This window comes from Manacus candei, unplaced genomic scaffold (genome assembly GCF_025592945.1).
Source record: "Manacus candei isolate 608988 ecotype Guabito, Panama unplaced genomic scaffold, ASM2559294v1 h1tg000011l, whole genome shotgun sequence".
NCBI classification, from domain to species: domain Eukaryota; kingdom Metazoa; phylum Chordata; class Aves; order Passeriformes; family Pipridae; genus Manacus; species Manacus candei.
Window position 1 is genome coordinate 15,233,965 of NW_026138059.1, and position 25,363 is coordinate 15,259,327.

The 25,363-nt window shown below is 41.4% G+C and overlaps 2 protein-coding genes across 4 annotated transcripts; one reads left to right on the forward strand and one right to left on the reverse strand.

Moving 5' to 3' along the window:
- Positions 1 to 1,110: 1,110 nt before the first annotated feature.
- BAG2 (BAG cochaperone 2) lies at positions 1,111 to 9,303 on the forward strand. Its single transcript, XM_051777899.1, has 3 exons — positions 1,111 to 1,440; positions 7,386 to 7,495; positions 8,466 to 9,303. The coding sequence occupies exons 1-3, from the start codon at positions 1,280 to 1,282 to the stop codon at positions 8,864 to 8,866; spliced, it is 672 nt and encodes a 223-aa protein (XP_051633859.1). The 5' UTR covers positions 1,111 to 1,279; the 3' UTR covers positions 8,867 to 9,303.
- On the reverse strand, positions 9,025 to 25,363 carry RAB23 (RAB23, member RAS oncogene family). 3 transcript variants are annotated; one of them, XR_007902824.1, is made up of 8 exons: positions 25,209 to 25,363; positions 22,813 to 23,014; positions 21,895 to 21,980; positions 19,940 to 20,096; positions 18,346 to 18,428; positions 16,732 to 16,824; positions 15,658 to 15,878; positions 9,025 to 14,162 (listed from the first exon to the last, which is right to left on the reverse strand). XR_007902824.1 is itself a non-coding variant. In XM_051777893.1 (7 exons), exons 2-7 carry the CDS (start codon positions 22,965 to 22,967, stop codon positions 15,739 to 15,741), a joined length of 714 nt encoding a protein of 237 aa, XP_051633853.1. In that variant the 5' UTR covers positions 22,968 to 23,014; positions 25,209 to 25,363; the 3' UTR covers positions 9,025 to 15,738. The 3 variants fall into 3 exon arrangements, 2 of the variants coding, with proteins under 2 accessions (XP_051633853.1, XP_051633854.1); XM_051777893.1 differs by having other exon boundaries at positions 9,025 to 15,878; XM_051777894.1 differs by lacking the exon at positions 25,209 to 25,363 and adding an exon at positions 24,767 to 25,065 and having other exon boundaries at positions 9,025 to 15,878.

Consider the following 25,363-nt stretch of genomic DNA (forward strand, 5'->3'; position numbering starts at 1 on the left):
GTTTTCTTTAATGAAAGAGCAAACCAATGAACCAACCGTATAGATCAGTTCTGGAAGGCAAATCCTCAAACCAACAGCTCTCCTCTCAAACAAAGTTAATAAAGATATTGGAAACCTCATTATTCCTACTGTAGCTTCTGGTTTAGCAAGAGCCAGAGTTCATGCTGCTTTTGCCTGGTCCAGGTTTTTCTGCTTTTGTCACCAAGGGGACTGGGGGACAGCAGCAGGGGCAACTCAGGGTCTGTCTGTGCCCCCAAAGCCTGCAGAGAGAAGCAGAGGCACCACATGGCTGCCGTTTGTCAGAGCACGTGGTGGCTGTGCAGAGGTGCCACACGTGTGTCAGGGTGTGTGGTGGCTGTGCAGAGGTGCCACACGTGTGTCAGGGTGTGTGGTGGCTGGGCACTGCTCCAGGCACCTGCTTGGGGCAGGGCATGGGTGACACTGCGGTGTTGGTGACAACAGGGAACACTCGTCCTGCTGCAGGTCTCATCCTTACATGTGGGCCGTCTGTGCCCCGCTCGCTGATGAGCTCAGCCGGCCTCGATCCATGTTCACTGGGGGGAGGTGGTGTGTGGTCCCGCTGAGCCACCCCAAAGTCAGCTGAGGACAGAGACATGAGAGACATGGAGCTCCTCGAGCAGGTCCAGCGGAGACCTACTAAGCTGATCAAGGGACTGGAGAATCTCTCTTAGGAGGAAAGGTTGAGGGAGCTGGGCGTGTTCAGCATGAGATGACTGAGAGGGGAACCTCATCAATGGGTCTTCTCAGCCAGGCTCTTCTCGCTGGTGCTGAGCAATAGGACAAGAGCAGGTAGAAACCGATGCACAGGAAGTTCCACCTGAATATGAGGAAGAACTTCTTTACTGGGCAGTTGACCACGCACTGGAACAGGTTGCCCAGAGAGGTTGTGGAGTCTCACTGGAGATATTCAAGAACCATCTGGACACAATCCTGTGCCATGTGTAGGATGCCTCTGCTTGAGCAGGGAGGTTGGACCAGATGACCCACTGCTGCTCCTTCCAGCCTCACCCAGCCCGTGACTCCGTCGCCCCCAGGCCGTGTCAGCCGAGGCGAGGCGGCGCGGCCCGGCCCTGCCGCGCTCCGTGAGGCGGTGCCCGCGGGCCCGGCGCGGGGGCGGGGTGGCCGCGGGGGCCGGCGGCGGGGCGGCTCCTTCTTTGGCCATGAGCGAGGTGCCGGCATTCGGCCGCCGCCGCCGCCTGCGGGACGCGGTGAGGGAGCGGCCGCAGCGAGGTTCCGCCGGCGGCAGCGGGCGGGTGGGATGGCCCAGGCCAGGATCAGCGCCAAGGCCAGCGAGGGGGCGCAGCAGCAGCCGCAGCAGCAGCAGTCGGGCGGGCAGCTCCGGGGCCGCTTCTACCGCTCCACCTCCATGGCCGACCGCTCCAGCCGCCTGCTCGAGAACCTGGACCAGCTGGAGCTCAGGTGGGCCGGGGCCGGGCGCTGGGAGGGAGCCGGAGCCGTCTGGCACCGAGCCGGTGGCTCCGCAGCGCGGGGCGCCGGCGGGCGCGGAGCCCTCTCCCGGCGGGGCTGGGCAAGGGGGAGGTGGGGATTCCTGAGGGGTCCGAGGGAAAAGGGGCCCCCTTATCGGGGGCGAAGTTTAAAAATGGGAGCTGCTGTTCTAAGGTGAACTAGCGTGACCTGGAAATACACGAAAATAGGAATATTATATGAATGTGTGAAAACAGACGTTTTTCAGAGAAAGTGCCAAGGGCAGCTTTGGATTTATTACGCTTCCCGGTTTGGGGAGTCTGTAGCAGGCAGGGGATGGGCTGCGTGCTGTGACACGGCGTGTACGAGCCCGCGGTGGGTCGTAGCTGTCGCCCCCGTCCCGCATCTGTCGGGCAGGCGTTTTATAAGAAGATGCAGGAAATCCGAAGATAAAACGGGGTGTCTTTCGGGCTTTCGGAGGCTCTGGCAAGCCTTCAAGCTGCAGTGCTGAATGCTGGCGTGTGAGCCTTCGTGTCTTCCAAACCGCCCTTTGCACTTACTGGTTCAGCTGTGGATGTTGTTACCTGTGTACATGTCCACCTCCTCTCTGGGGTGTATTAAATCCTGTAGCTAAAATGTGAACAGCATCATATTCTGAAGCTTAGGTGTATTTTTCCGAAGTTATTGCAAATGCTATATGAATTTCATCGTTGTGCCAAGACATGTCATGTCTTTTTCTGCTTGAAAATTTGACATTCCGTAAATAATACTATTTGACTTTTTTTCCCAGTTTGGCCTCATGAGAGATGATTCTTTACCTTTAATCATCTTTCTTGTTCTCTCAGCTCTGCTTAATTACACAGTGTCCTTTCTGAGGTGGATAGATGTGCAGGATGCCACTGATTCACCTCCTCTGGTACTGTTTCAACACACCCTTTCCTTCATTACAGCTGCATATTGATCAACGGCTTTCACAGAACCACCCAGAATGTTTCTAGGACTTTCCTGTAATTAAAAGAGCTCTGTGGGATGCAGGAGTTGCATTTTTCCCTTTCTGCCTGCATTACTTTGCATTATTCAGGAGTGGACTTGATGTGCTGTTATATTAGCCTTTCACTTAGCTTGATTAAATCTCCTTGAAGTCCTTCACAGACTTCTCTGTATTTGACTAAACAAAATCCCAGTCTGCAAACAAGTCTCCCTACTTACTTGCAGGTCTAGTGCATGATGAATATATAATCACAAAATGAGCATCAGAATATGCAAAGATGCGTTTTAAATTTGCTGAGTGACTCTGAAACAAAGCAGACAGTTTGGTTAGCCAGAAATTAGACCTCCAATTAAATTTTCAAGTCTTTCAAACAGGCATAGTTCTAAATGCAGAATAGCCATTAAAAAAAAAGTCAAACTAATTTGATAGAAGTCACTCAAGTCTTATGAGCACAACTAATCAATGTGCCTCACTTCAAAATTATGTGAATGACAGGAGAGAAAGCTTCCAAACCTCTTCATTCTCCAGCTGGTTTGGTTTAACTATAGACCCTTGAGATGTTGCTTGTAAATATAAGTGAAAGTTTGTCAAAGTGAACTACAGTCTTTAATTAAACCCCTCAACAATCCTCAATTCTCAAGTTGCTTAAGGTCAGACAAACTCTGAAGCAACTCTCATCCGTTTGGAAATCATAGAATCAAAGAATGATTTGGATAGGGAGGGACCTCAAAGATCATCTAGTTCCAAACCCCCTTCTGTGGCAGGGACACCTTCCACTAGACCAAGTGGCCCTATCCAACCTGGCCTTGAACACCTCCAAGGATGGAGAGTCCACAGTCTCTCTGGACAACCTGTTCCAATGCTTCAGTGTCCTGACAGTGAAGAATTTCTTCCTAATACATAAATCTACCTTCTTTCTGTTTGAAACCATTGTAAAATGCTCCAGTTTGAACAGCCTTCCTTTTCCTCTCTTTCCCTCCACTGTAAGGGCTTATTTTCCAACAGTAATGGGGTATTTTTGTACCTCCCTGATAGGTGTTTGTGGAGGGGCTTTCTTCTGCTTGGAAAGTGAGCAGGAAAGGGGAATTAATTTGGCTACTGGGGAGTGAGTGCCCCAGGCAGGGGTGGCAAGGGGGGCAGGTGGCATGTGTGCCCCTTGCCAGAGCTTGGACCTTCATGTTGCCCTGGCTGCCAAGATATCTCGGGAGCAGCTGGAAGGGGGACCAGAGTCTCTTGTGTATGAGTCACTGTGTTCTGGTGGTTAAGTGAACACATAGTTCTAGGTGTGATGATACGTAAGTCAGACTCTTTCTGATTTTGGGGTTTTTTAACCTAATTTTTCGTACTTTTCTTGTTCTCCTTTGGATCAGCCATATTCCCCCACTGTTCATGCCTGTGTTCATGGGACTGCTCACTTGGGAATGGACATTCAGCTGAAGCACCTGAGGATGTCAGAGTGAAAGCCCCTGCTTTGTCTCTGTCTAGTGTGCTCAGCTCCATTTCAGGAAAAAAGCAGCTTCAGATGTTTCTTACTTCCTCTGAAAACTTATCTACACCTCTAGCACATGGGCTTTAACAGTGAGCTGTTTAAGTCAGTCAGTAGTTTAAAGGACAGAGTTATTGCAGCTGTCCTAAGAAAGCAGGTGTCGAGTTTCTCATCTGGAAACAAAAGCACAGGCTGGTCCACCTGTTCCTCAGGGGAATGCTCTGCTCATATAAATGGTATGTAGCAAAGAAAGGCACTGCACAGCTAATTGCTCAGAAGTAAGGAATGTATTCTTCAGTCTTAGGTAATGGATGGGCTATTTAGTTGATGTTCAAAGTGACAAATACACTCCAAGTAAAAATATGATTGGATGTTTTCATCTGTTAGAAAAAGACCATGCTGCTGCATTGAAATAATTGATAACTAGGCATGAATATGAGTATTTTGTGTTCTCTTTTCTTTGCCTTCTATTCTTTGGCTGGTTGTTTCTTTGAGACTTGGGTTGTTTTTCCGCTCCTTCCTACAGCAGTCACCTCTGTTAGAAGTTTCTCCTCCAACCTTTTTCTTTTTTTTTTTTTTTGGTGCCCTGCACAAAGAAAATAAACATTTAAAGAAACCTGTGAAGTTAAGACACATTTTAGGAAAGAAGTTATGAGAGCTGACTGCAAGGTGTGGTCCTGACACTCTTGCAACAAGTAAGGAGGGAAAGGTGTGCAGTCCCTGCCAGGCCAGGGTCTCTCCTTGGCCTGTAGCTGGGGAGCCACTGGGACCCACCCCAGCACAGAGACAGGCAGAGGCCTTGGTACAAGCCAGGGCAGCGAAACAGATTGAGGCTATGGTGGGTCTCTCACCGTGGTAAAGCCACTCAGTATTTTCTCTGGAGCATTATTTTCCTGAGGTTGATGTATGTGGTTTCCTTTTCATTTTTTTTTCCTACTAGAGTGCTGTTCTGAAATGACCCTGTCCCATTGTTGTGTTGCACTCTATATTGCAGTTGAAAAAATGGTAAAAATAATTCTGAAGAAGCAATTATTGCAAATAAAATAGTTCTTAAGATTTGGTTATGAACTTTCTGTAAATTAATGTAAATCAAAGTTCTAGTTGGTAAACTATGGGTTTGGTTTTGTTTTTTGTTTTTGGTTGTTTTGTTTTTTTGTTTTGTTTTTTTTTTGGTTTTTTTGTTTTTTCAGTACACAACATTAATTCTGATAATTTGGCTTTTAGGTCCTACCTCACATACCAAGCTGGCTTTTGGAAGCAGTGATATTTTAGGCACTCTCTTTAGAACTGTACCAATTCAAGATACATCTCTGCAATGCAGTTTTTCCACATTCTTCTTAGGACCCAGGAAAGCCTGTGGAAATCACAGTTTGATCTGTCTACTGAAGGCAGAACTTTATAGTTTTTAAGTCAATGCAATGATATACAGAATCTGATTTAAAAGCACTATTAAAAATTAAATTCTGCACTTCAAAATTTTTATTTACAGCTTTCCAGCAACCACATTTTTTCAATTGTGAAAATACTATTTTTTTAAAAAGGCATGGCAAGGCATTATGAAAATTTTGCTAGACTTCCTAAATTATAAAGTGAAGACATCTGAAGTATGAAATGACTCCACCTGCCTCATTGCTCTTACTTACTTACTGCTCTTACCAGTCGAAAATAATAATTAAAAGCATTTGCTCTCGGCAAGAATTTGCATTGCATTAACTTTTCCCATTCCTCCTCAGAGTGAACATTAAAGCCAAGGCCTGAAGCCTGTGCTTTCACTGACTAAATTAGGCAAAATATTTTGTAAAACAGAACCATTTCATGAGCAGGCTGCATGTGAAGCATGACTATTTATATCCCCAAAAGCTCCCATTCTTCTGCCTTCTTTTTCACCCTCTTTTCTCTTCCTGCTGTTTTTCCAAAGTTACCTGTCCTCAGCCAGCCTGTGAGAAAGGAGCAGCAGCTCTGTGCCTGTCTCAAGAGATACACCTTTTTCTGCAGAGGCAGCACCATTTCTGGGCAGTACTCAGTAATGTTGAGGAGCACAGAGCATCTAAGAGACTTAACAATGTTTTGGTTTGTTTCTCCTTTTCTGGCCAGGTTTGATAAACATTTCAGGATAGATGGATGGATTCTCGTGATGCAGCTAGACCTCCTCAGCTGTGTGCTGCAAGTGTCTGAAACTGTCAGCCAGGTTCACGTGATCCTCTGCTTTTCTGTGGGGCGTGGGAATGCAGAGTTGATGGCTTTGGTGCTGCTCTTGCAGCCAGTTTCAGCTTGGCAAGTCCTCTGCAAGCCCCTACCCTCAAGTCTTCAGGGAAAAGCCAAGGGAGTGGGATGTTTCCCTCTTTATTTTTCCCTTCTGTATTACTCAGCTGAATACAAAAGCCCCCTCCTTAAAACTGTGGCTGAGAATAAGACATGAATTAAGGAATTGGACTCAGATTTCTCATGTGGCATTTTCACATTGCCCATGGAGAGCTGGGTCTGTGTTGTGCCACGAGGAGGGCAGACCATAGGCACCAAACCACGCAGCTTACTTGAGATCCAGTAATTACAGGGACAGCAGTTCCCAATGGACTTTCCCCTTGCCCTCACTGCATCACATGTGAGTTTCAGCACAGAGAACAGGACTGGAGTAGGGCTCCGGTTTCAGGAGGAACTGACTGACGTGCTTCTCTGCATGCCCAGAAATAGGAGCTGCTCCCACAGAAGCTTCCTCCCTCTATGAGTCACTTCATTGAGCATTGCTCCATGGAAAGCACCAGTGACAGTGGGGGCAGGAAGTCCAGTTTCTTCTCCCAGTGACCAAGGCACACCACTTGTTGGGGAAGCCCTTGTCGCATTAATAAAAGTGTGTGAACTTTGTCCCACTCACAGGGTTTTCTCCTTTGTGAAAGGGGTTGTTCGGCTGCAAGGCGGCATTTCAGTTTTCTGAGTGTTTGTTGCTTTGCAGGTGGATCACGTGGGTTCTGCACTGCTGGTCTGGGGGCACCACCGGCAGCCAGGGCCCTTTGCTGCCTCCTTCCCTGCAGCTGCCACTTTCACTGCCAAGTTCCCCAATGGACTCGGTCCATTTCCCTTCTGGTTAAGCAGCTGATAATAATTGCCAGTTGGCTGTAAGGACTTCTGCTACATGGTTGTAGGACCATAAGGCTCTCGGTATCCAGATTAACCTTGGAATAGGACAGAACAGCACTATCAGTAAAATAAATAATTGCAGGCTAATTGAATTACTGTTGTTTTGTTTTGCCTCTCCATTTGTTTGTTTTTTAAAACTATATTGAGTCTTGAAAAGTGAAGTTAAGATACAGGAAAAGGTAGTGAAATCAGGGAGTCTGGCTCATGGATAATTAAGAAATGACTGTACTTCTTTAAGCTGAAGTTTAAAAAATAAGTTTTTGGCAGCTATATAGATGAACAGCTATTTTATTATTTAAACATTTTGTTTGGTTCAACCATGTACAGGGTAGAGGCTTTCCGTGACGCAGCATCTGCTATGGAACAAGAGAAAGAAATCCTGCTAGAAATGATCCACAATATACAAAACAGCCAGGATATGAGGCACATCAGTGAAGGTGAGAAGCTGCTTTGCCATACCCTCCAACTGACCCAAAGTCAAACCAGCCTGTCCCTTGGGAAGCAGCTCGATATGGTTCCTTGCTGCCAGTAAAGGTGCAGCACTGGAGCCAGCTGAGGCTGTTAAGGGCCAACCATTTCCCTGAGATCCCCTTTTCTTAACTGTAAATTCATGCTGTTTAGGTAGATGAACTACCATTAATGTCATTACTGTATATGTGAAAGCCCATACTCAGCTCACTGATATATTTCCAAAATCAGGCTTAATATAGCTCAGCAGAGGGAGAGACGATTATGATGATTTAATATAGTTGAAACCCCAGCATTTTAATGATTTTGACTACTGGACAGGTTACAAAGTGTACAGCCTGGAAGAACCTGATGATTAAGATCATTGTCGTAGTTGTATGATATTTGGCTTTAAATATATTCCCTAAACCTAGTATTAGGTGCTTTAAATTGCTGGTTTATTGGCTCTTCAAGAGCCTACATGTCAAATATGTTGTGTCCATATTTTAGAAAAGAACCTATGTTTTCAGAAAATAGAAAACCATTTTTTTTCATGGCCTCTAGTTTTCCCTTTATGGTGTTCTGGGATATTGTCTAAATCTCTCCCTCAGTGTGGCACAGAAGGTCAGTTCTGTTAATGAACGTTTCCTGGTAATATTGTACACTTTGCTTTAATGTGACACAGTAAGCATTGTGTCAGCAGTAGAAAAGCATTGCTTACATTTTTAGTAGAGCTTAATGCCTCATTTCAAATCAGAAGACACTGGCTTCTATCAAATGAGTAGGACTTTGGCAAATGCAAAAAGCTTATTTCTGGCTTCTGGAAATCTTGTTGATTGTCACTTACTTAAACAAACGTTGTTTATTGCTAAGTTACAGCAGTTTGAGTGTCTTGATGATGCTATTTGCACAAGAGCGTATTTGCCTGTAACCAAGGATACTTTATTGTTTTCAATTTAGGTGAGAGAGAAGAACTTAATTTGACTGCTAATCGCCTGATGGGCCGAACCCTCACTGTGGAGGTTTCTGTAGAAACCATCCGGAATGCCCAGCAGCAGGAATCCCTACTGCATGCCACAAAGATGATTGATGAAATCGTCAATAAACTTCTAGATGATCTGGAAGACGCCAAAATGCGCTTAATATCACTTTATGGTGCGTGCACATCCGACGTGCCGGCAGGACCCATCGATCAGAAATTTCAGTCTGTGGTAATCGGATGTGCCATTGAAGATCAAAAGAAAATCAAAAGGCGGCTAGAGACTCTGCTCAGAAACTTGGAAAATTCTGAAAAGTCCATCACGTTGTTGGAGCATCAGAAATCATCTGTTCGACAGTCTTGCAACAGCAAACAGGATTAATGCATCCTCCCGGCTACTTCTGGCAAGTCGCAGGATAAGCAAGTGCCTGCAAAAAGCACACAGAAGCCAAGAAAAAATTCTCTGTACGAGCGCACGCGTATGTACACATACACACGCACCAAAGTATCCTTGATTCCAAGTTGCAAGCATTTAATGGGTTTTGGTAGCATTGGCATTTTCTTTTGGCAATAAGGAACGCTATCAGTTCCTCTCTAGAGTCAATACCGCTCTATTGCAAATTGTAATTGTGCTTCTGCTGAACTCACAGAAACTGTCAAAATCTAGCCTTTCCTCCATTCTCCTGGGTGTTTTTTAAACTAAAGTTGTTTTGTCCTATCATGAGATTTCAGCTTTTCTCTGTTGTATATGTAGTGTGTGAACCAGACTTTTGGGGGACAAGAGATAAATCCTGGCAATAAATCAAAACCATTAATAAACTGTTTATGGTACTTTCATAAACAACAGAGTGTCCTACACATTACCATTTGTAATTTGGCACTTTTTGAATATTTTGAATAAACATATCACAATACTTACAAGAGACACACAGATACCTCCATTTTTTAACTCAGGAAGTCAAAAGCAATACATGCATCCAGAGGTCAAAACTGAGGCTAGAAATGAGCTCTGGCTCTTGTAATGCCCTCTCCAACCATCCTTCTCCCATTAGCTCACAGTAACTTGAGGTTGCTGTGTATTTCTTTTAAAAGATAATAGAAAGGGGAATTGTATTTTATCAGCTATTACACCACAAATCCACTTTGCATCATCATCTGTGAAGCCACAGAGTGAAACAATTGACTTGTCAACTGGCAGACAAAGTATTTGTGTCTTGTGCATGATACTTTTTATATCCAGTGTTACTTAACTCTTCGTGTGAGTGGGTTTTGGGTTTATTTTTTTCCTTCCACCCTCTCACTCACTCAGCTCACACTGATGATGAGTAATTACTGCTCATCACCATGCTCTGTGGCTGTGGGTCAAAACTAGCAGATTTTAGAGTGTACCTGGAATTTTGCAACCCGCTGTAGTCTGTCAGTCTTGCACTGTTTCACCCAAGGGTGGTGGTGCCCTGAGGGGAGCAGAGACCTCTGTGGCTCAGCCCTCAGCCTTCTGAACTTGGTTCAGGTTAAAGCTCAGCTGGAAGGAGCTGGAGTGATGCCACCAACCACAGCTGCCTTGGTGGCAGTGAGTGTTACAGCTGGAGCATCACACCTGGATGCTCTCAGGGCCCCAGCCCATGGTGGGAGCACTTCATGTCAGGCTCCCAAAACTCTGGAGATCCATGGTTTTAAACTCCTTGGATGGGCAAAAGGGCTCTGCAGGGGAACTCAGAGCTGCACTTCTTGGAAACCTCAGCTGCTACAAGGTCACTGTCACTGCATTTTGTTTGCAGAAACAGCACTTCAGGTGGGTGCTTCAAAAGCAATCAAAGCTTCAGCTTTGAGACTGTGAAAAGTTTGTAAGAGTTTGGTGGAATTAATTCTGTAATTCCACTTTTAAAATCTTCCAGCTATTCAACAGCAATAAAACCCTTTACAATAATACACAGCATGAGTTTTCTCAGAAATCATGCTGTGCAATAGTTAAGTTGAACATAGCTTCTTGTTGCTTAGAATATTCCTTCAATATTTGGGGGTTTTAAGGACATATAGGGTTATTCAGGCAAAAAGTGCTGAGCTTTGTTTTCTCTCTTAAATGCTCACTGTTGTACCACTAGCTAAAGGAATTTTTATTTTTTAAAAATAGTTGGGTTAGAAGGGACCTATAAAAGTCATCAAGTCCAACACCTTGGTAATGAACCTAAAACACTGCCAATTAATCCCTATTGGGGTGTTAAGCAAGCAAATTGTTTTTCTGTGTGCAAAACCGTGTGCAAGAGGAAGCAAGAGTATGTTACCTCTGATATTCCTTGGATACCTGGGTAAAGAGGCAGACACAGATGCTGACTTGTGTTTTACTAAAAAAAAAAATAAATACCAAAACAACATAAAACCCCCAACCAACAGATTTACCTGTTTCTTTTCAGAAAATGCACCAGGCATCTTTAATATATTAATAATAATTTAATGCCACTTCAATGTCTACAATTATTGATTTAAACTTTGTCACTGTATTGGCCAGACCAATCATGAAAAAGATGACCAGAAAGAGCAGAACAGAATCCATATTTTGTATTTCAACCCCAGGTGAAGAAATCGGAGGCAAGAGCTCAGAAACAGCATTTCTGTTAGACTGGGGTGCCCACACTTGTTTCTTTGAGGGTATCTCATATGCTGTCTTGCATCCCAGCTGTTGGCAACACACGGACTAGAATCAGGCACACAAATTTCTCAGTCAGATTGAGGTTGCACAGCTACAGGGTTATAGCAATTTTTTGAAATTTAATATACTGACAATTTAATATAACCACAAAAGTAATGACTTGTATCAGACCAAACAGTAAGCAAACAAACATGTTTTAAGTTGCATGATGCAACAAGTGTCACACAAGAACAGCAGAATTAACTTGTAAGGATTTTACAGGAATGGCATACACAGAATATTCAGTTTTAAACACTGATTTTTCTACTTGACGATTTATGGTATGTTGACCTTTTTTTCTAAAAATCTGTTACATTTAACTTGAGATCACAATGGTGATAAAAACAGTTACATACATTATCTGTTTTAGCCACTCACATTTAAGTCATTTATTAGTAATGATGCATCTTTATCCTTGCAATGATGGTGGTATTCCTCCTGGCCCAGATTAATTTTTAATTTTTTTGACCAACTTTAGTCAGTTCAGCAGAACTGACAAACTATTTATCAGTATTACCCTACTACTAGAAACCAGAGAATGAGTCTAGTTCAGTACTAGGACTCACCTGGCTTTGAGATTACTCATGTAGAAGACTTCGACAAGGAACATTAGCAAGTTTTTCTTATTCCATTATAGCATCTTTCACCTTAAATCTAAGAATTGCTGTGTTTGTCATTCTTTAATTCTGATTACCTATTTGCATGCCATATTTAACAGAAATATTTTCTTCTGTCAATATTATTTGTGCATTAGAAAGAAAATATGCACAACTGTTGCTTCCTACAAAAAGATGGCAAGGTCGCTTTGATGAATTCAAGCCTGTTGGACCATTTTTGCTCTCTAGTTTTGCTACAATTAGTGTTCAGGTACTGCAACTTCAACCCAAGGTCTCTGACCTTGTGAGGAAAGCAGTAGGGGCTCAGGTACCGTCACTGGAATCTGAGCAGCACGTGTATTATCTTGCTGCATAACAGAACTCCCACACAGGGTCTGCAAATCATGAATACAAATCATTCATTCTGTTGTTATCTGGCAGCTCTCAACCTGAAGGGGTGAATTAACAGGTTCAAAGCACAGGCTCACTGAGTCTTCAACATGTACCCCTGCATAACTCCCAGAGAGTGCTGCATGTTCAGCTGCTCAGTACCCTTTAGTTTAACATACTTCTACAGAAGTGATGCAAAACTACGTGTCAGATACGCTGCAGCCCAATAATGAAGAAAATAAAGTCAAATTTTACTGAAGCATAAGAAAATTAAACAGGAAGACAGATAGTAATTCTGACTACAAAAGGTAAGTTTTGCCTTAAATACTGAAAATAAGAAAGCTCCAAAATTGTCTTAAGTGGAATATTTAATTTTCTTTTTTAAATTAACCACACACACACAAGCATAAAAATCTTAGTGTGATCAGTCTTACAACTTTGAGATTTGTTATTTCCAGTTGGAAATACATCCCTAGCATTACCGCTTTGCATCTAACGATGTCCCATGTACTGGGAGAACACCCATTCACTGAATGGATACAACATGGGAGTGACAGAGCTGCAGCATCATTCATGCTCTTTAGTGAATCTTTATTTCACTAAGGCATTAACAACTACTGAAGTTTTCTGCTAATGGCAGTGTTATCAGCCAAAAGCAAAGAATTTAGGCAAGATTCAGATAATACAGCCAATGAACTGTTCAAGAGGTATAAACAATATACAGGAGTGCAATGAACATAAGTCTCACAGAACAAAACTGTCTTGTGGCAGGAGCATCTGTTGCTTCTTAATCCAGGCTGCATGGGCATAACAGAGCTACATCCTCACTACATCCTCCCGTGTAGTCAGAGGGATGCACAGAGAAGACTCTGCACCTGTAGATTTTGCTAACAAAAATATATGACATTTTAATAAGAACACTTTGAGTGAAGAATGATTGTAATAAAAATTATTCACGTGGGACAACACAAGTGCTAAAACATTTAGGTACATCTCTTCAACCAAAAGGCAAATGTTACTGCCACTGAAGAGTGATATGAATACCTAAGGGTTCCTGCAATATGCAAGTCATCTGGTTTACACCTACATACTAACCCCAGTAGGATAAAGAACCAAAATTTGCAAGCAGCGTATATGCAGAGCACTTTGCAGAAAAATGCTAATTTGGACAGTCTCCTTTTCAGTTGTATTGGAAAACAAACACTGCAAGGTTACAACAAAGAAAGAGCTACTTTAGATTTAAGATGGGAATGAAATTAAAACTCAGCCAGTGCTGCAAATAACTAATCCTGCACTAAAGTATATGTACTACATTTCAACATATGCTAAATTTACAGTCTGTCAAGTCCCCACCTATGAGAATTTCTGCTGAGTTTTCAGTTCTTAAAACAGTGATTTATAGTGACAGACTTTAAATACAAACAACCTGCGTTAAGAGTATAATGTTACAGTATGGTGTGTAATAGTACAAATGGTCATTATACATAATAAAGACTTACTTTTCAGTATGCTGTACAAAGTCAAGGCAAAAAAAGATGTTTCAGACACTTTTTTTTTCTTTTTCAAGAGAAATGAATAAAACATGTAAAACTGGCAACAGACAATGAAATGCAAAAACAGTTGTCAAAATTCTTAATGCATACACTCTACCCTAAGTTGTAAGGTGGCCCCATGATGTTCAACCATCTTATCCCCATCTTATCCCTACTTCTTAAATTGTTAAGACAGATAGGATTTTACTCCACTTATACATACAGTGATTAAATGCATGTGTTAAAAATAAAGGCCTTTATCCAAGAGAAAATACAGGAAACATTACAGTGAGGAGCACACGGTTTCGCTGCAATAGCAGAAGGGACGGAGTGCCTTGAAGGCCGCAACAGGAGATCTCTAACAGCTTGTCAAAGAAACAACGGTACTTGGTAGAAAGTCTAATACAGTAAACACAAAATACAGAGTTCAGAGATCTTTAGTGTTTGTGCATAACTTGCCACCCATTTCTCTCCCTGCAGACAGTGGGAAAAAGAATACATTTCAGTTTTCATACTCAATGACTTAGAAACAAAGTCAGTCAAGCTCCTTACATGAATTCACATAGTGAAAAGTCCTTCCTTCAAAAATATACAGGATCACTCAACTCATTTTCATTCTCATACACCATTTAAAAAACTATTAAAACTCTGATTTTTTAAAGCAGCATATTTTGCATTTGTCAGTGGCAGACTTGTAGAAATCTTAGAAAGTTAAAATTATATCATACCATACAAAACCATGTAAACAAAATGGATAGTTTTTAAAAGGCATGCATGCTCTTGAAGACGATTATAAAGTGTTTATCTTTGCTAAATAAAAGGTGTCTTGCTTAGCATTTTTAAAAGCACCGTAGTGATTTAGGAGCCTAAGCCCAAATAACCTTAAATTAGATTTGGGCTCCTAAATATCTGAATCAATTCTGTAAAATTACTGAAGCACTTTAAAAATTTTTTGCCATGTCTCTGATCTTGCAGAATTAGATTTCCTTAACCAGCAGCTAGCTTTGAATCTGAGACAACATTCAAGAATGTCTCATTAATATAATCAGCTGCAAGTTTTTGGATCCTCCATAACTTAGTTCATGGTATCTACGAAAAAATTTTCTAATAAGATAAATACTTCGTGACACCACTTTGCAAGTCCCTTTTTCACAGGATAAAACAATCAAATTTGAACAAGAATATGACCTATGTTCCTTCTGAGTAGCTATTAGTGTCATTTGTTCAACCTGTTAAGACTGAGAAAAACAAACTTACAAAACATCTGTAGCATAGCATTAGGTAAAAAGGAGCATTTTTGGCACCATACATTTTTAAATCTAAGCTTTTAGGCCCAAAGTATAGCAAGTTCAGTGTACCCAGTGGCAGCTGGGAAAGCCTCATCTGAAATGCAACATTTTTAAAGGACAGTTGGAAGATACTATTTTATGATCATTAACTGATCTCCAAGTAACACACACACTGGAACCAAGCCTAAATATTCATCCCAAACGTCGACATATATACCTTAATACACATATATATATAATGCAAGGATCTTGCACACACTTGCCAGAATCCATATTGATATGGTCAGGGATAAAATGCAGGAGTGTCTTTTTGTTCTTCATTTACCTTCTTAGTGTCCTGACTAACAAATTCTAACGTTTTCTTTGAAGTTTAGCTGCATGGTTGCTCTGTTACCTTGGGCCACAGAGTTACGGTCTGTACCTATGCTTGTACTTATTATCCTCATGTTAAATGTGCTTTGCAATTCAGCAAGACCTAGTTCATAGCTCTGTAAATAATTCCTTGAAAAAGGAAAAGCTCGCCTAATTTTTACAGTGCCCAAGGCAGCCAAGGTTCTGTGTGTTGCCACCAGGTGTCTCACACCACACAACAAACCCACAGCATCAGCAAGTTCATTTAAATCCACCCTCTATAAAGGATCCCACAGGCACAAGATTTGCTAAAGCACTGATAAAAATACCTCTACAGCTGGTTTTATTCTGTATTCAATTGCACAACTTCATCCAATTCACTGGGTTGCTTTATTTCCTTTAAAAGTGGTCTAAGGTATACTGCAGTTGCTAAAAGGACTTCTGTTTTTCTTGGTCCTCTGTTTGTTGGGTTTAAGGTTGATGACATCTCCACCATTAAGAGTGCTAGAATTTTGGTTGGAGTGACTTCCACCAGCTGTATTAAAAACACCTACAGAATTTAAAGATAAGAAAAGTATTTGTATTTCTTTACTTCCTGCGGCATAATACATTTAACACTTAAGAAGCAACACCCGCTAAGGCACAGCTCTGCACCTCAAATGCATACGCTAGTTTTTAAAAGCTTTATCTATTTCTGGGTCAATTTTGCAGCTAAATTGGAAGCAGAGGCAGTTGCAATTACTAGCCAGGCAGTATTTAAAGCTGGCATGCATCTGTGTAATTGAAGGATAGTATATGAACTCATCTGTGTATGCGTATGTTACTAACTGCACAAAGTTATGGGTAGTTGAGTAATATAATAAAAGAAAAACATGACAATTTTAAATTCAGAAACTTTGCTGATACAAAGGTAAGTAAAAGACCTGAATAAAAAGGGAGAGCTTTAAGGAAAATAAACAAACTGACTCAGAAATGCTTTAAAGGACTACAGAAGTTCAATGTTTCCTTACAAAAGGCAATTTAAAAAGTCCTTCAGATTGCATGCCAGACTCTTTCCCTGTGAGTCTCTTAAGTCCACACCAAGATGAGCAACACTAATTACATTTAAAAAAACAACAAGCATCCTTTCTGAAGTCCTTGCACAGTCTTGTTTAAGTGAATTTAATAAAAGGACACTTGCCAAACAGTAGCCAGAAACTTTTATACATCAGTTTGACAGTCTTGTAACTTTTAAGAGTCACAAAGTTATTTTACAGAAGGAAAGAGATGATATCCTAAGATAGGAAGGTAATAATTAGATCCTGATTCACCTTGTATTAATTCCATAAGGAAAGAGATGAGAACACAAGCTTTGATGGAACAAAATACTGTTTCAGGGGTTTTTTTTATTACAGTATACATACCAATCTTGTTACTGCTTGTATGTACTAGTTCTGAATCTTCAGCTGTTTGTTGCTTGAGCTTTTGAAGATACTTATCAGCCAAATACTTAAAAACTGGAATGTTAAAAAGAAAAAAGGTACATCACAGAATGCTTAAAATCTTCATATTAATAATAACGCATTTGTATCAAAATTCTGCAGTGGCAAAAGTGCATTCAACATCACAGGTTTAGCCCAATCTGGTGAGTGATTCTCAGCAGGCCCATGTACCTGGGCAGAATCCAGGTTAGTCCAGTGTCTGCCCAGGTCTTACAGTGTGCAGCACTGGAGTCTTGCACATAAGCACCTCAATACTCCTATAAAAAAGCTGGTACATATATATTGCCAAATGTTCCAATTCATGCAACTTGGAATTTTTTTAAGTTGTGTAGGAATTTAATACATATATTTTGTTTGCAAGAAGCCTTAGAATAATAACAGTCATGTAAAGTAAGTCTATTAATAAAACTTGGCAGCAACATTTTTCTAATTAACACCACAAAAGACAGAGACTGAAAATTATAACAGTACTCTTATGAAATTAAATATATGCATTAAAAAGAGGTACTTGGGAACTAATAAAATATCATCAGGATTAAAAAGGCTGCACAAAATGCAATCTTTTAATTTACTTTATTTAAATATAGCAATGAAATAATTGCTTATATCAATTATTTATTAACTATTAACAATTACATACAATCCTAAACATCCACTGGTCAGATTATGTGACCAATACATCTGTTCTAGAACAAGCAGCAGTCACAAGTATAGAGGCCATGTTACTGAGAACACAGCTGCGCTGGGCAGGGCACGTCTCAAGGATGAAGGACCACCGCCTCCCTAAGATCCTGCTCTATGGTGAACTTGCCACTGGCTGCTGCAAGAGAGGAGCCCCAAAGAGAAGATACAAGGACTCCCTGAAACAACATCTCAGCCTTGGCCATACTGATCAACATAACTGGTCTACTCTGGCCTCCAATCAGGAGGCCTGGAGACACACCATCTATAACGCTGCTGTCTCCTTTGAGAATGCACGCAGGATCACTCTCAAGGAGAAAAGACAATGCAGAAAGAATCGTGTCTTACAGAATATACCACCTAAGGAGGCTTTCTGCTGTGCCTTTTGCAACTGGATGTGTCTATCCTGTATTGGCCTTTTTAGCCACCAGCACACTTGTAAAAAATGTGGGTAGAGCCCTCCCCAAATCTCTGTTCGCGAAGCCTGGCCATGATTAACAATTACAAAATAATCTGTTCAGTAATATGTATATTGTAATAATTGAACTTCTACATACATTTTTTTCAAAAGCTCGGTGTTTACTGACAGTCATTAGGACTAAACAGCCTTAACACCTTGGCACTTGTAAATATTGCAGCTATGCACTGTGGGAGAGAAGGGAAAGACGTACACAAAGAAATGGGCCTAACACATTGATACCAAGTAATTCCAGCTATGTTTAAGGTGTGCTGCTAAGGAATATAAAAAGGATTGCCCACAGTGTGCAATGATGTGGGAAGTAACAGATGAGCTCTGAACTAGGGGGACATAGTGCAGGGGACAGGACAGAGGCCCCCCCCTGCTGCACCTCCTACCTTCAGTTATGTTCAGGTCTTCCTTCACAGACGCTCGGTAGAACCTCACTTTTAGCTTTTTTGCCAGTGCTTCTGCCTCCTCACTGCACAACAGAAGACAACTTTGTAAATCCCTATCTGTTTCACTTGTCAGCATTTATTCTTATAAACGAATTGCTTCCTGATAAGTTAAACATGGCAAAGTGGGTTGAGAAACTCAAGACAGTAAAAAAGCACCTGATCCTTAATTTCTTTACAATATCTCCATTATAAAAAGAAGGTATTTCACATGGTGTTTCTTAATGACCCAATGTAATCGCTTTTCAGTATTTATTGACTGCATTAAATAAAGCTTCCCAAGGGTTCGAAGGTGTCAGTGAAACTCAAAAGAAAGGAGGCTGTAATTAACAGCACTAGAATCAGGACAGTTACCACTGCAAAGTCAAAGCAACAACAAAAAAGTAATCCTTAAGTATATCTTAATGAACCAGAATGCTAAGCAATCAGATGAGTGCAGAGATGAAATCAAGAATTACTTTTTTCTGTGAAGAGAAAAAGAACTTATGCTAAGTTTTAAGAAAAAGCTGAAGAAACATATGAATACTTCCCTATGAGAAGTCACATCATCAGAAAGATTACGTTACTGAGGCAGACAGTGTATTCTGAGAACCAAACCTAAGTGACATACCATGAATAATGGAGGAGTTCAAATGCAATTTTGCTTTTCCTTTGAAAAATCCTCAGTATTCTTTGCAGAGGGAGTAGAAGCTGATTCATGCCATCAATAGCAAACAGATAACAAAGAAAGCCAGTGTAGGAAACAACAGAAAAGAAGAAATAATTTAAATCTCTCAGGAAGATGGTGGAAATAAAGGAAGTGGAGAATGATAAACTTCGCCATGCACTACCTTCTACGTGATATGCTGTGGTAAATGAAAGTTAGCTTTTGTTAAGCTGATTTTACAGCAAGAATGAAATTGGTCATACACACAAAGGTAGAATGAACAGACAAAAAAACCCAGAAGGAAAGATTCAGCAGCATGCAGTTTGAAAATATAACCACATACATATTTCTATAGTTATAATGTTCTGATAAAAATCAACAAAACACAAAAAAGAGTGAAATAAAGAATATTAATATGCTTTTTCAAACAACCTGTTTAATACTCCATCATTTTAGCAAGTATTCACTAGCCAAACTATACAACGTGCCTTCACTGGTGCACAGCACAGTTTAAAAGTAGGTGTGTATTTCAACAGGAGAGAAAATTTATAGTTTTAGAATTTCTGATTTAAAAAAAAAATTAAAAAAGGGGTATGAATCATATCATGGCACAACCATAGTTTTTATATTATTCCTCTATTATTTTTGGCTTCAGAAGGCGACGTGAAGCAAACAGAAAGCTCTTAGTTTTGCAAGCACATCTGCCCAAGTATCTTGTGCAGCAATACCCATCCTCTGTGCTTCTAGGGCATGTCTGGATGCAGGGCACAGGTTGGACAACCCAGATACTCTTAGGTCTTCACCAGAAATTCCCACAGACTTCTGGTTTTAAAACTCATGTATACAGGGGACACATACTGATCTTTAAAAACAGTATGATAAAATTCCTACTTCTTTATGCAAGAGTCATCAAGAAGATCAATCTTATTCTGCACAAGAACTGTGGGAATGTCTCCAACTTCGGTCACAACTTTTTCTTTCCAGGTAGGGATTGCTTTGAAGGAGTCTCTGTCAGTTGTAGAAAACACAAGAACACAAGCCTGGGCTCCTAGAAATATACAGAAAATTACAAATACAAGTAAATACAAATCAGCTGACAAACAATAAGAAAAATCCATTATAATGTATTATAAATATGAGGGATTTTTCAAGTTCCTCCTATAAAGTGCATTTTTCCCTCTAGCTTGTGCCAAACCAGTGGTCATAAATTTCCCAAATGAAAATACATTGCCATATTATTTTGATTATTATTCCCACTCTTCATGATGGCTATGGGTCTGTTACCTTTAAAGCTAATTACAGCACGGTGAATATATGCAGGGGAAAGGAACAGGAGGGGATGTGGAAAGGCTGGAGAAAGGAAAAGGGAGGTTTTTTTATTGCTCACTGTTTTCCAGGCAGTTTAATGGAGACCAGAAGGCAAATATTTTTCCCATACGCAGTATCTGTAAATCACATTTCATGTTACTCTTTGTGGTACAGTAATTTGGATTCTGAAAAGCAGAAAACTTAAAAGTTTTCAGATGAAGTTGTGATTATTTCAAGTAAATTGTTTAGTAGCTTTTTGGAGAAAATAAGTGTTGTATTTCTAATTCATACTCATTATATCTGTCATTCTATCATACACTGTGATAAATTATACAAAATGTTTTGTTATAAAGCACAGTTAAACCCCCTGGATACTGAGAGGGTACTTCCACAGCTGAAATATTAGTGTGCGGTCTTCTGACTGTCCAGTAGCCCTTGGTTATTCTCAAGAAACTAATTTTCCTTGCACGTAAACACATGCTGAGACGCTTTATTATTTATATGCCTTCAATATATTTACTAGTTAGTAAGAAAGTGTAAAAGTAATAGATAGCTAATGTTTTAAGACTGTAGTATAATCTTGTGATGAATATCTCAGATTAATTACATATAGCATGAAAAATTTTTAATCAGTACGAATTTTCTTTTTTCTGTGAGTTTCACCAAGCATCCCCCATTCCTGTGTTCTGTTTGTATTTCTTTGACACAAAGTTCTCTTAATCATTAATTATGAGCTACAGCTAGAACTATCCATTAGTTGACAAATTGCTTATGAAATATAAAAAGGTCAGAGCACTGCAACATCCTGAAACAGCATGGCATAAATATTATTTTATCTCTAAATGAGGTGATTTTATACCAGAGTAATATATTTTTACCCACCATCAGGCAATTAGTTTGCAAGAACTGAACAATGGAATTTTGCCAAGTCATTCATCTCTCTCACATTAAAAAACCAAAAAGAAATATTTCAGAACCACTGTTAAATTATATGCAAAGAAAACTTAAGTATGCAATTTGTAACTGGCTAAACAGATAAACTGCTTTTACATGAATAATAGGTTATTTTATGAAGTAAATACACTTTGCTTATTACTCTTGTGTTAAGATATTCAAGGCAGACTGTACTAGCAAAAGAACTGCTGTGCCTAGTAAACTATCTTTCTAGGATGACTGGTAGATTTTTTTCTCCCTTGGATTAATTACGAAGTTTTTGGAACATTTACAAATATGTGTATTACAGAAGTAGTAAAACACTTTTAGAGGGAAAATATAAATTTGCATTTGATTGTTTGAATGTCTACATTCTGCCCAGTTTCTGTGCAGATATTTGTCTCATTTCATTCCATGTTTTCTAAAGGGCACTATTGAGCATCCTGCATAAAGTGGTACATAATTAATAAAAGGATCTTGTACGAAGGGGAAAAATATTTAAGAATTGAAAAAGACGAACTAAACATATTACATTCTATGTATTTCAGAGATCTGCTGACCTAAAATCCCCAACAACTACCAAATAACAAACATAGTATTTTCACCTCTATAGTAGGCCTTAGTTATTGCATCAAATTCTTCTTGACCCGCAGTGTCCCATAACATTAGCCTGACATCTTCATCATTAACTCTGAAACAAACAGCAAGGCTTTGTGATCAATACAATAAGAGGAGCAATTCAAAACAACTGACGTGGAAATACTTAGGTATCTACAGCGTAAGTAATCCAAGTCAAATTTAACTGGATTTAAACATCATGTAACTTACTATTAATACATTCACCTTCATAACATAAAATGGCAACAGTCCCTCAATTACATCATATGCTCTTTACTGAGCATATGACATAAGTGGTCTGTATTACATTTTCCTCTTCCTTTCCTCCTCTTCCTCTATATTTCCCTCTACAAGGAAAAATAATATAGACATCAAAACAAAACTTAGGTGCTTGAAGAATGGTCCTATTGTCTTTTTAATCAGCTTACAGAATTCATAGGATTTTCTTACTTCTCATTACCATAGTATTTTCCACTTTATCAAACATAATTAGGTATTACCTGCTTATACTGCATAAAGACATTAAATATTGTTTTCCACAGTCATTTTTATCTACATTGGCTAATAAATTGGTGTAATCATTTTATAATCAGTTTCACTTCTTCCACAAGAAATTATTGAAAAAAATTTTAAAAATAATCAACACGTGGTAGAATACAAAGGAAACTCGTCTAAGAGCTTAGTACGACAGAGGTTCCGGATTTTATTTATAGTTTTAAATTTTGGATGGAGAATAAATGATATCATTTTACCCCACAGTGTAAGAGAGAAAACAACTGCCTTTACTGTGCTTCAGAAACAGCAGGCCTTGTCTTCCAAGTCTTTGTAAATCTCAGGATTACAACAGAAGAAAGAACTAGAGAGAAAGGTAAAAGTTAATAGTATGTCATCTCCTTAATACATACTGGATTTGTCTTTCCAGGAAATCTACACCAATAGTTTTCTTGTAGTCTTTTGTAAAAATCCCCTTGCAATATCGCTGAATCATACTGGACTTCCCAACAGCTCCATTTCCTACAACTACCACCTTGATGGCCACTTCCATATCTTCTTCCAACATCTTTGTGTCTCAGGCAACTCTCTGGTTTATTCAGGAAACTGTTGATTCTGTCAACAAAGTAAATAGCTATTATGTTCATAAAAATGCTGTGAATAGAAAGCAAGAGGAAAGATGATCACACACATCAGGATGCATATAGATAGTACAATTTATTTCTGCCTCAGTCACAGACTGTTTAAGTGACCTCAGGCAACTTATTTAATGAACTTTGATTTGCCACTTAGAAATAAATAAAAATCAGAAATAGAAAATAATTTGTTGGGCTTATTGCAAAGATATTTCATTCAAGTTTTGGTGGATATTTTTTTTTTAATGAGGAAGAAATGGAAGCAGAGAATCACAAAAGCATGGAATCATTAAGGTTGGAAAGACCTCAAAGATCACCAAGTCCAACCATTAACCCAGCATGACCAAGTCCACCACTAAACCCTGTCTATAAGTGCCACATCTACACATCTTTTAAACACCTCCAGGGATGATGATGATGATGCAACCACTTCCCTGGGCAGCCTGTTCCAATGCTTGATAACCCTTGCAGTGAAGAAATTTTTCCTAATAAACCTCTGCCGGCACAACTTGAGGCCATTTCCTCTTGGCTGTCACTAGTTGCCTGGGAAAAGATGCTGACCCCCACCCGGCTATATCCTCCTTTCAGGTAGTTGTAGAGAGCAGCAACATCTCCCCTGAGCCTCCTTTTCTCCAGGCTAAACAACCCCAGCTTCCTCAGCCTCTCCTCATAGGACTTATCTCTAAACCCTTCTCTGGACATGCTCCAGCACCTCAATGTCTTTCTTGCAGTAAGGGGCCCAGAACAGGACAAAGTACTTGAGCTGAGGCCTCAGAAGTGCAAAGTACAGAGGGACAATCCCTTCCTTGGTCTTGATGGCCACACTATTTCTGATACAGCCCAGGATGCCTTTGGCCTTCTTGGCCACCTGGGCACACTGCTGGCTCATGTTCAGCTGCCTGTTGACCAGCATCCCCACGCCCATTTCCGTCAGGCTGCTCTCCAGCCACTCTTCCCCCAGCCTGTAGCACTGCATAGCATTGTTGTGACCCAAAGGCAGGACCCAGCACTTCACTTATTGAATCTCACACAGTTGACCTTGGTCCATCAATCCAGCCTGTCCAGATCCCTAAGCAGAGCCTTCCCACCCTCCAGCAGACCAACACTCCCACCTGACTTGGTGTAGTCTGCAAACTGACTGAGGATGCCCTCGATCCCCTCATCCAGATCATTGATAAAAAATATTAAACAGGGCTGTCCCCAACACTGAGCCCTGGGAAACACCACTAGTGACCAGATGCCTGATGGATTTAACTCCATTCACCACCACTCTCTGGGCCTCTGTCCTTCAAACACGGGTGTGCCTCCCCCAGGTTTTTCTCTAGGGAGGTTGGTTTTATTCCTTTCCCCCTTCAAATCCAGTTTAAAACTTTCAGTGAGTCCTACTAACCCCTGTCAAAGATCTTTTCCCCACTTTGAGACAGGCATAACCTATCTGTTGACAGCAGGTTTGGTGTCGTGTAGACCCACCCATGATCAAAACCCACAAAATTCTGCCCATAACATCAGGCTCTGTTTCTTTCCTTTTTATTCTCTGCTACTGGAAGGACAGAAGAGAACACTCCTGATCCCCTAACCAATTATTCCAAGGCTCTGAAGTCTCTCTTGATTGCCCTCGGACTTGCTGCAACTTCATCATTGCCTATCTGATAAAAGCTAACTTTCCCCCGCGTTTTGCTGTGCCGGGATATCATCACAGTAACATTTCGCAACCGCGGAGTGGTAAATTTACCTCCCAAGAGGCACGCCACCCTGCTTTGGAAGGATGGGAAAATACATCCCTTGTGAAGGCTCTGCCCATCCTCCCGCTCGCCCTCCGTGCTGGCAGAGCTGCGCTACCCGGCACCCTCGCTCCGCTCGCCCAGACAGACGCCGTTCCTGGGCTGCCTTGGCCGCACTAAACGCCAGCCTACATCCGTTTCTACAGAGCGTTTGGCAAGCCCCGTTAGCACCGGGAGTCCGTATGGCCATTCTGGGCGAAGACGAGACTCCCGAGGGTCTCCGCGCAGACACCCACCGCCCCCTCCCGACCCTGCCCGGGGGCCACGCCGAGGGCGGAGGCTCGGCCGCCCCGGCCCCTCCCGCGGCCCCGGCCCCGCTCCCGCTCCCCGCCCGCCCGGCCCGGGATGCCGCGGCCGCCGCCGGGTCCCGTCCCCGCCCGCGGCCCCTCTCACCAGCCGCCTGCGGGAGCGGCGGGCGGGCAGCGCTCCCTCTGAGGGCACGGCGGTGCAGGGACGGAGGCAGGGAAGACGAGACGGAGAGAAAGCGAGAAGCAACCGCTCCCTGGGGCCGACCCAACCCGGACGCACATCCCGGCTCCCCCGCCCGG

Coding starts and splice junctions, on each gene's coding strand:
- BAG2 (XM_051777899.1), top strand. CDS start 1,280: ATGGCCCAGGCCAGGATCAGCGCCAAGGCCAGCGAGGGGGCGCAGCAG. Junction 1,441..7,385: donor CTGGACCAGCTGGAGCTCAG/GTGGGCCGGGGC, acceptor AACCATGTACAG/GGTAGAGGCTTTCCGTGACG. Junction 7,496..8,465: donor TATGAGGCACATCAGTGAAG/GTGAGAAGCTGC, acceptor TTTTCAATTTAG/GTGAGAGAGAAGAACTTAAT.
- RAB23 (XM_051777893.1), bottom strand. CDS start 22,967: ATGTTGGAAGAAGATATGGAAGTGGCCATCAAGGTGGTAGTTGTAGGA. Junction 18,429..19,939: donor GATGACTCTTGCATAAAGAA/GTAGGAATTTTA, acceptor TCTGTTGTGCAG/TGAGGAGGCAGAAGCACTGG. Junction 16,825..18,345: donor AGACCTGAACATAACTGAAG/GTAGGAGGTGCA, acceptor TTAACATTCCAG/TTTTTAAGTATTTGGCTGAT.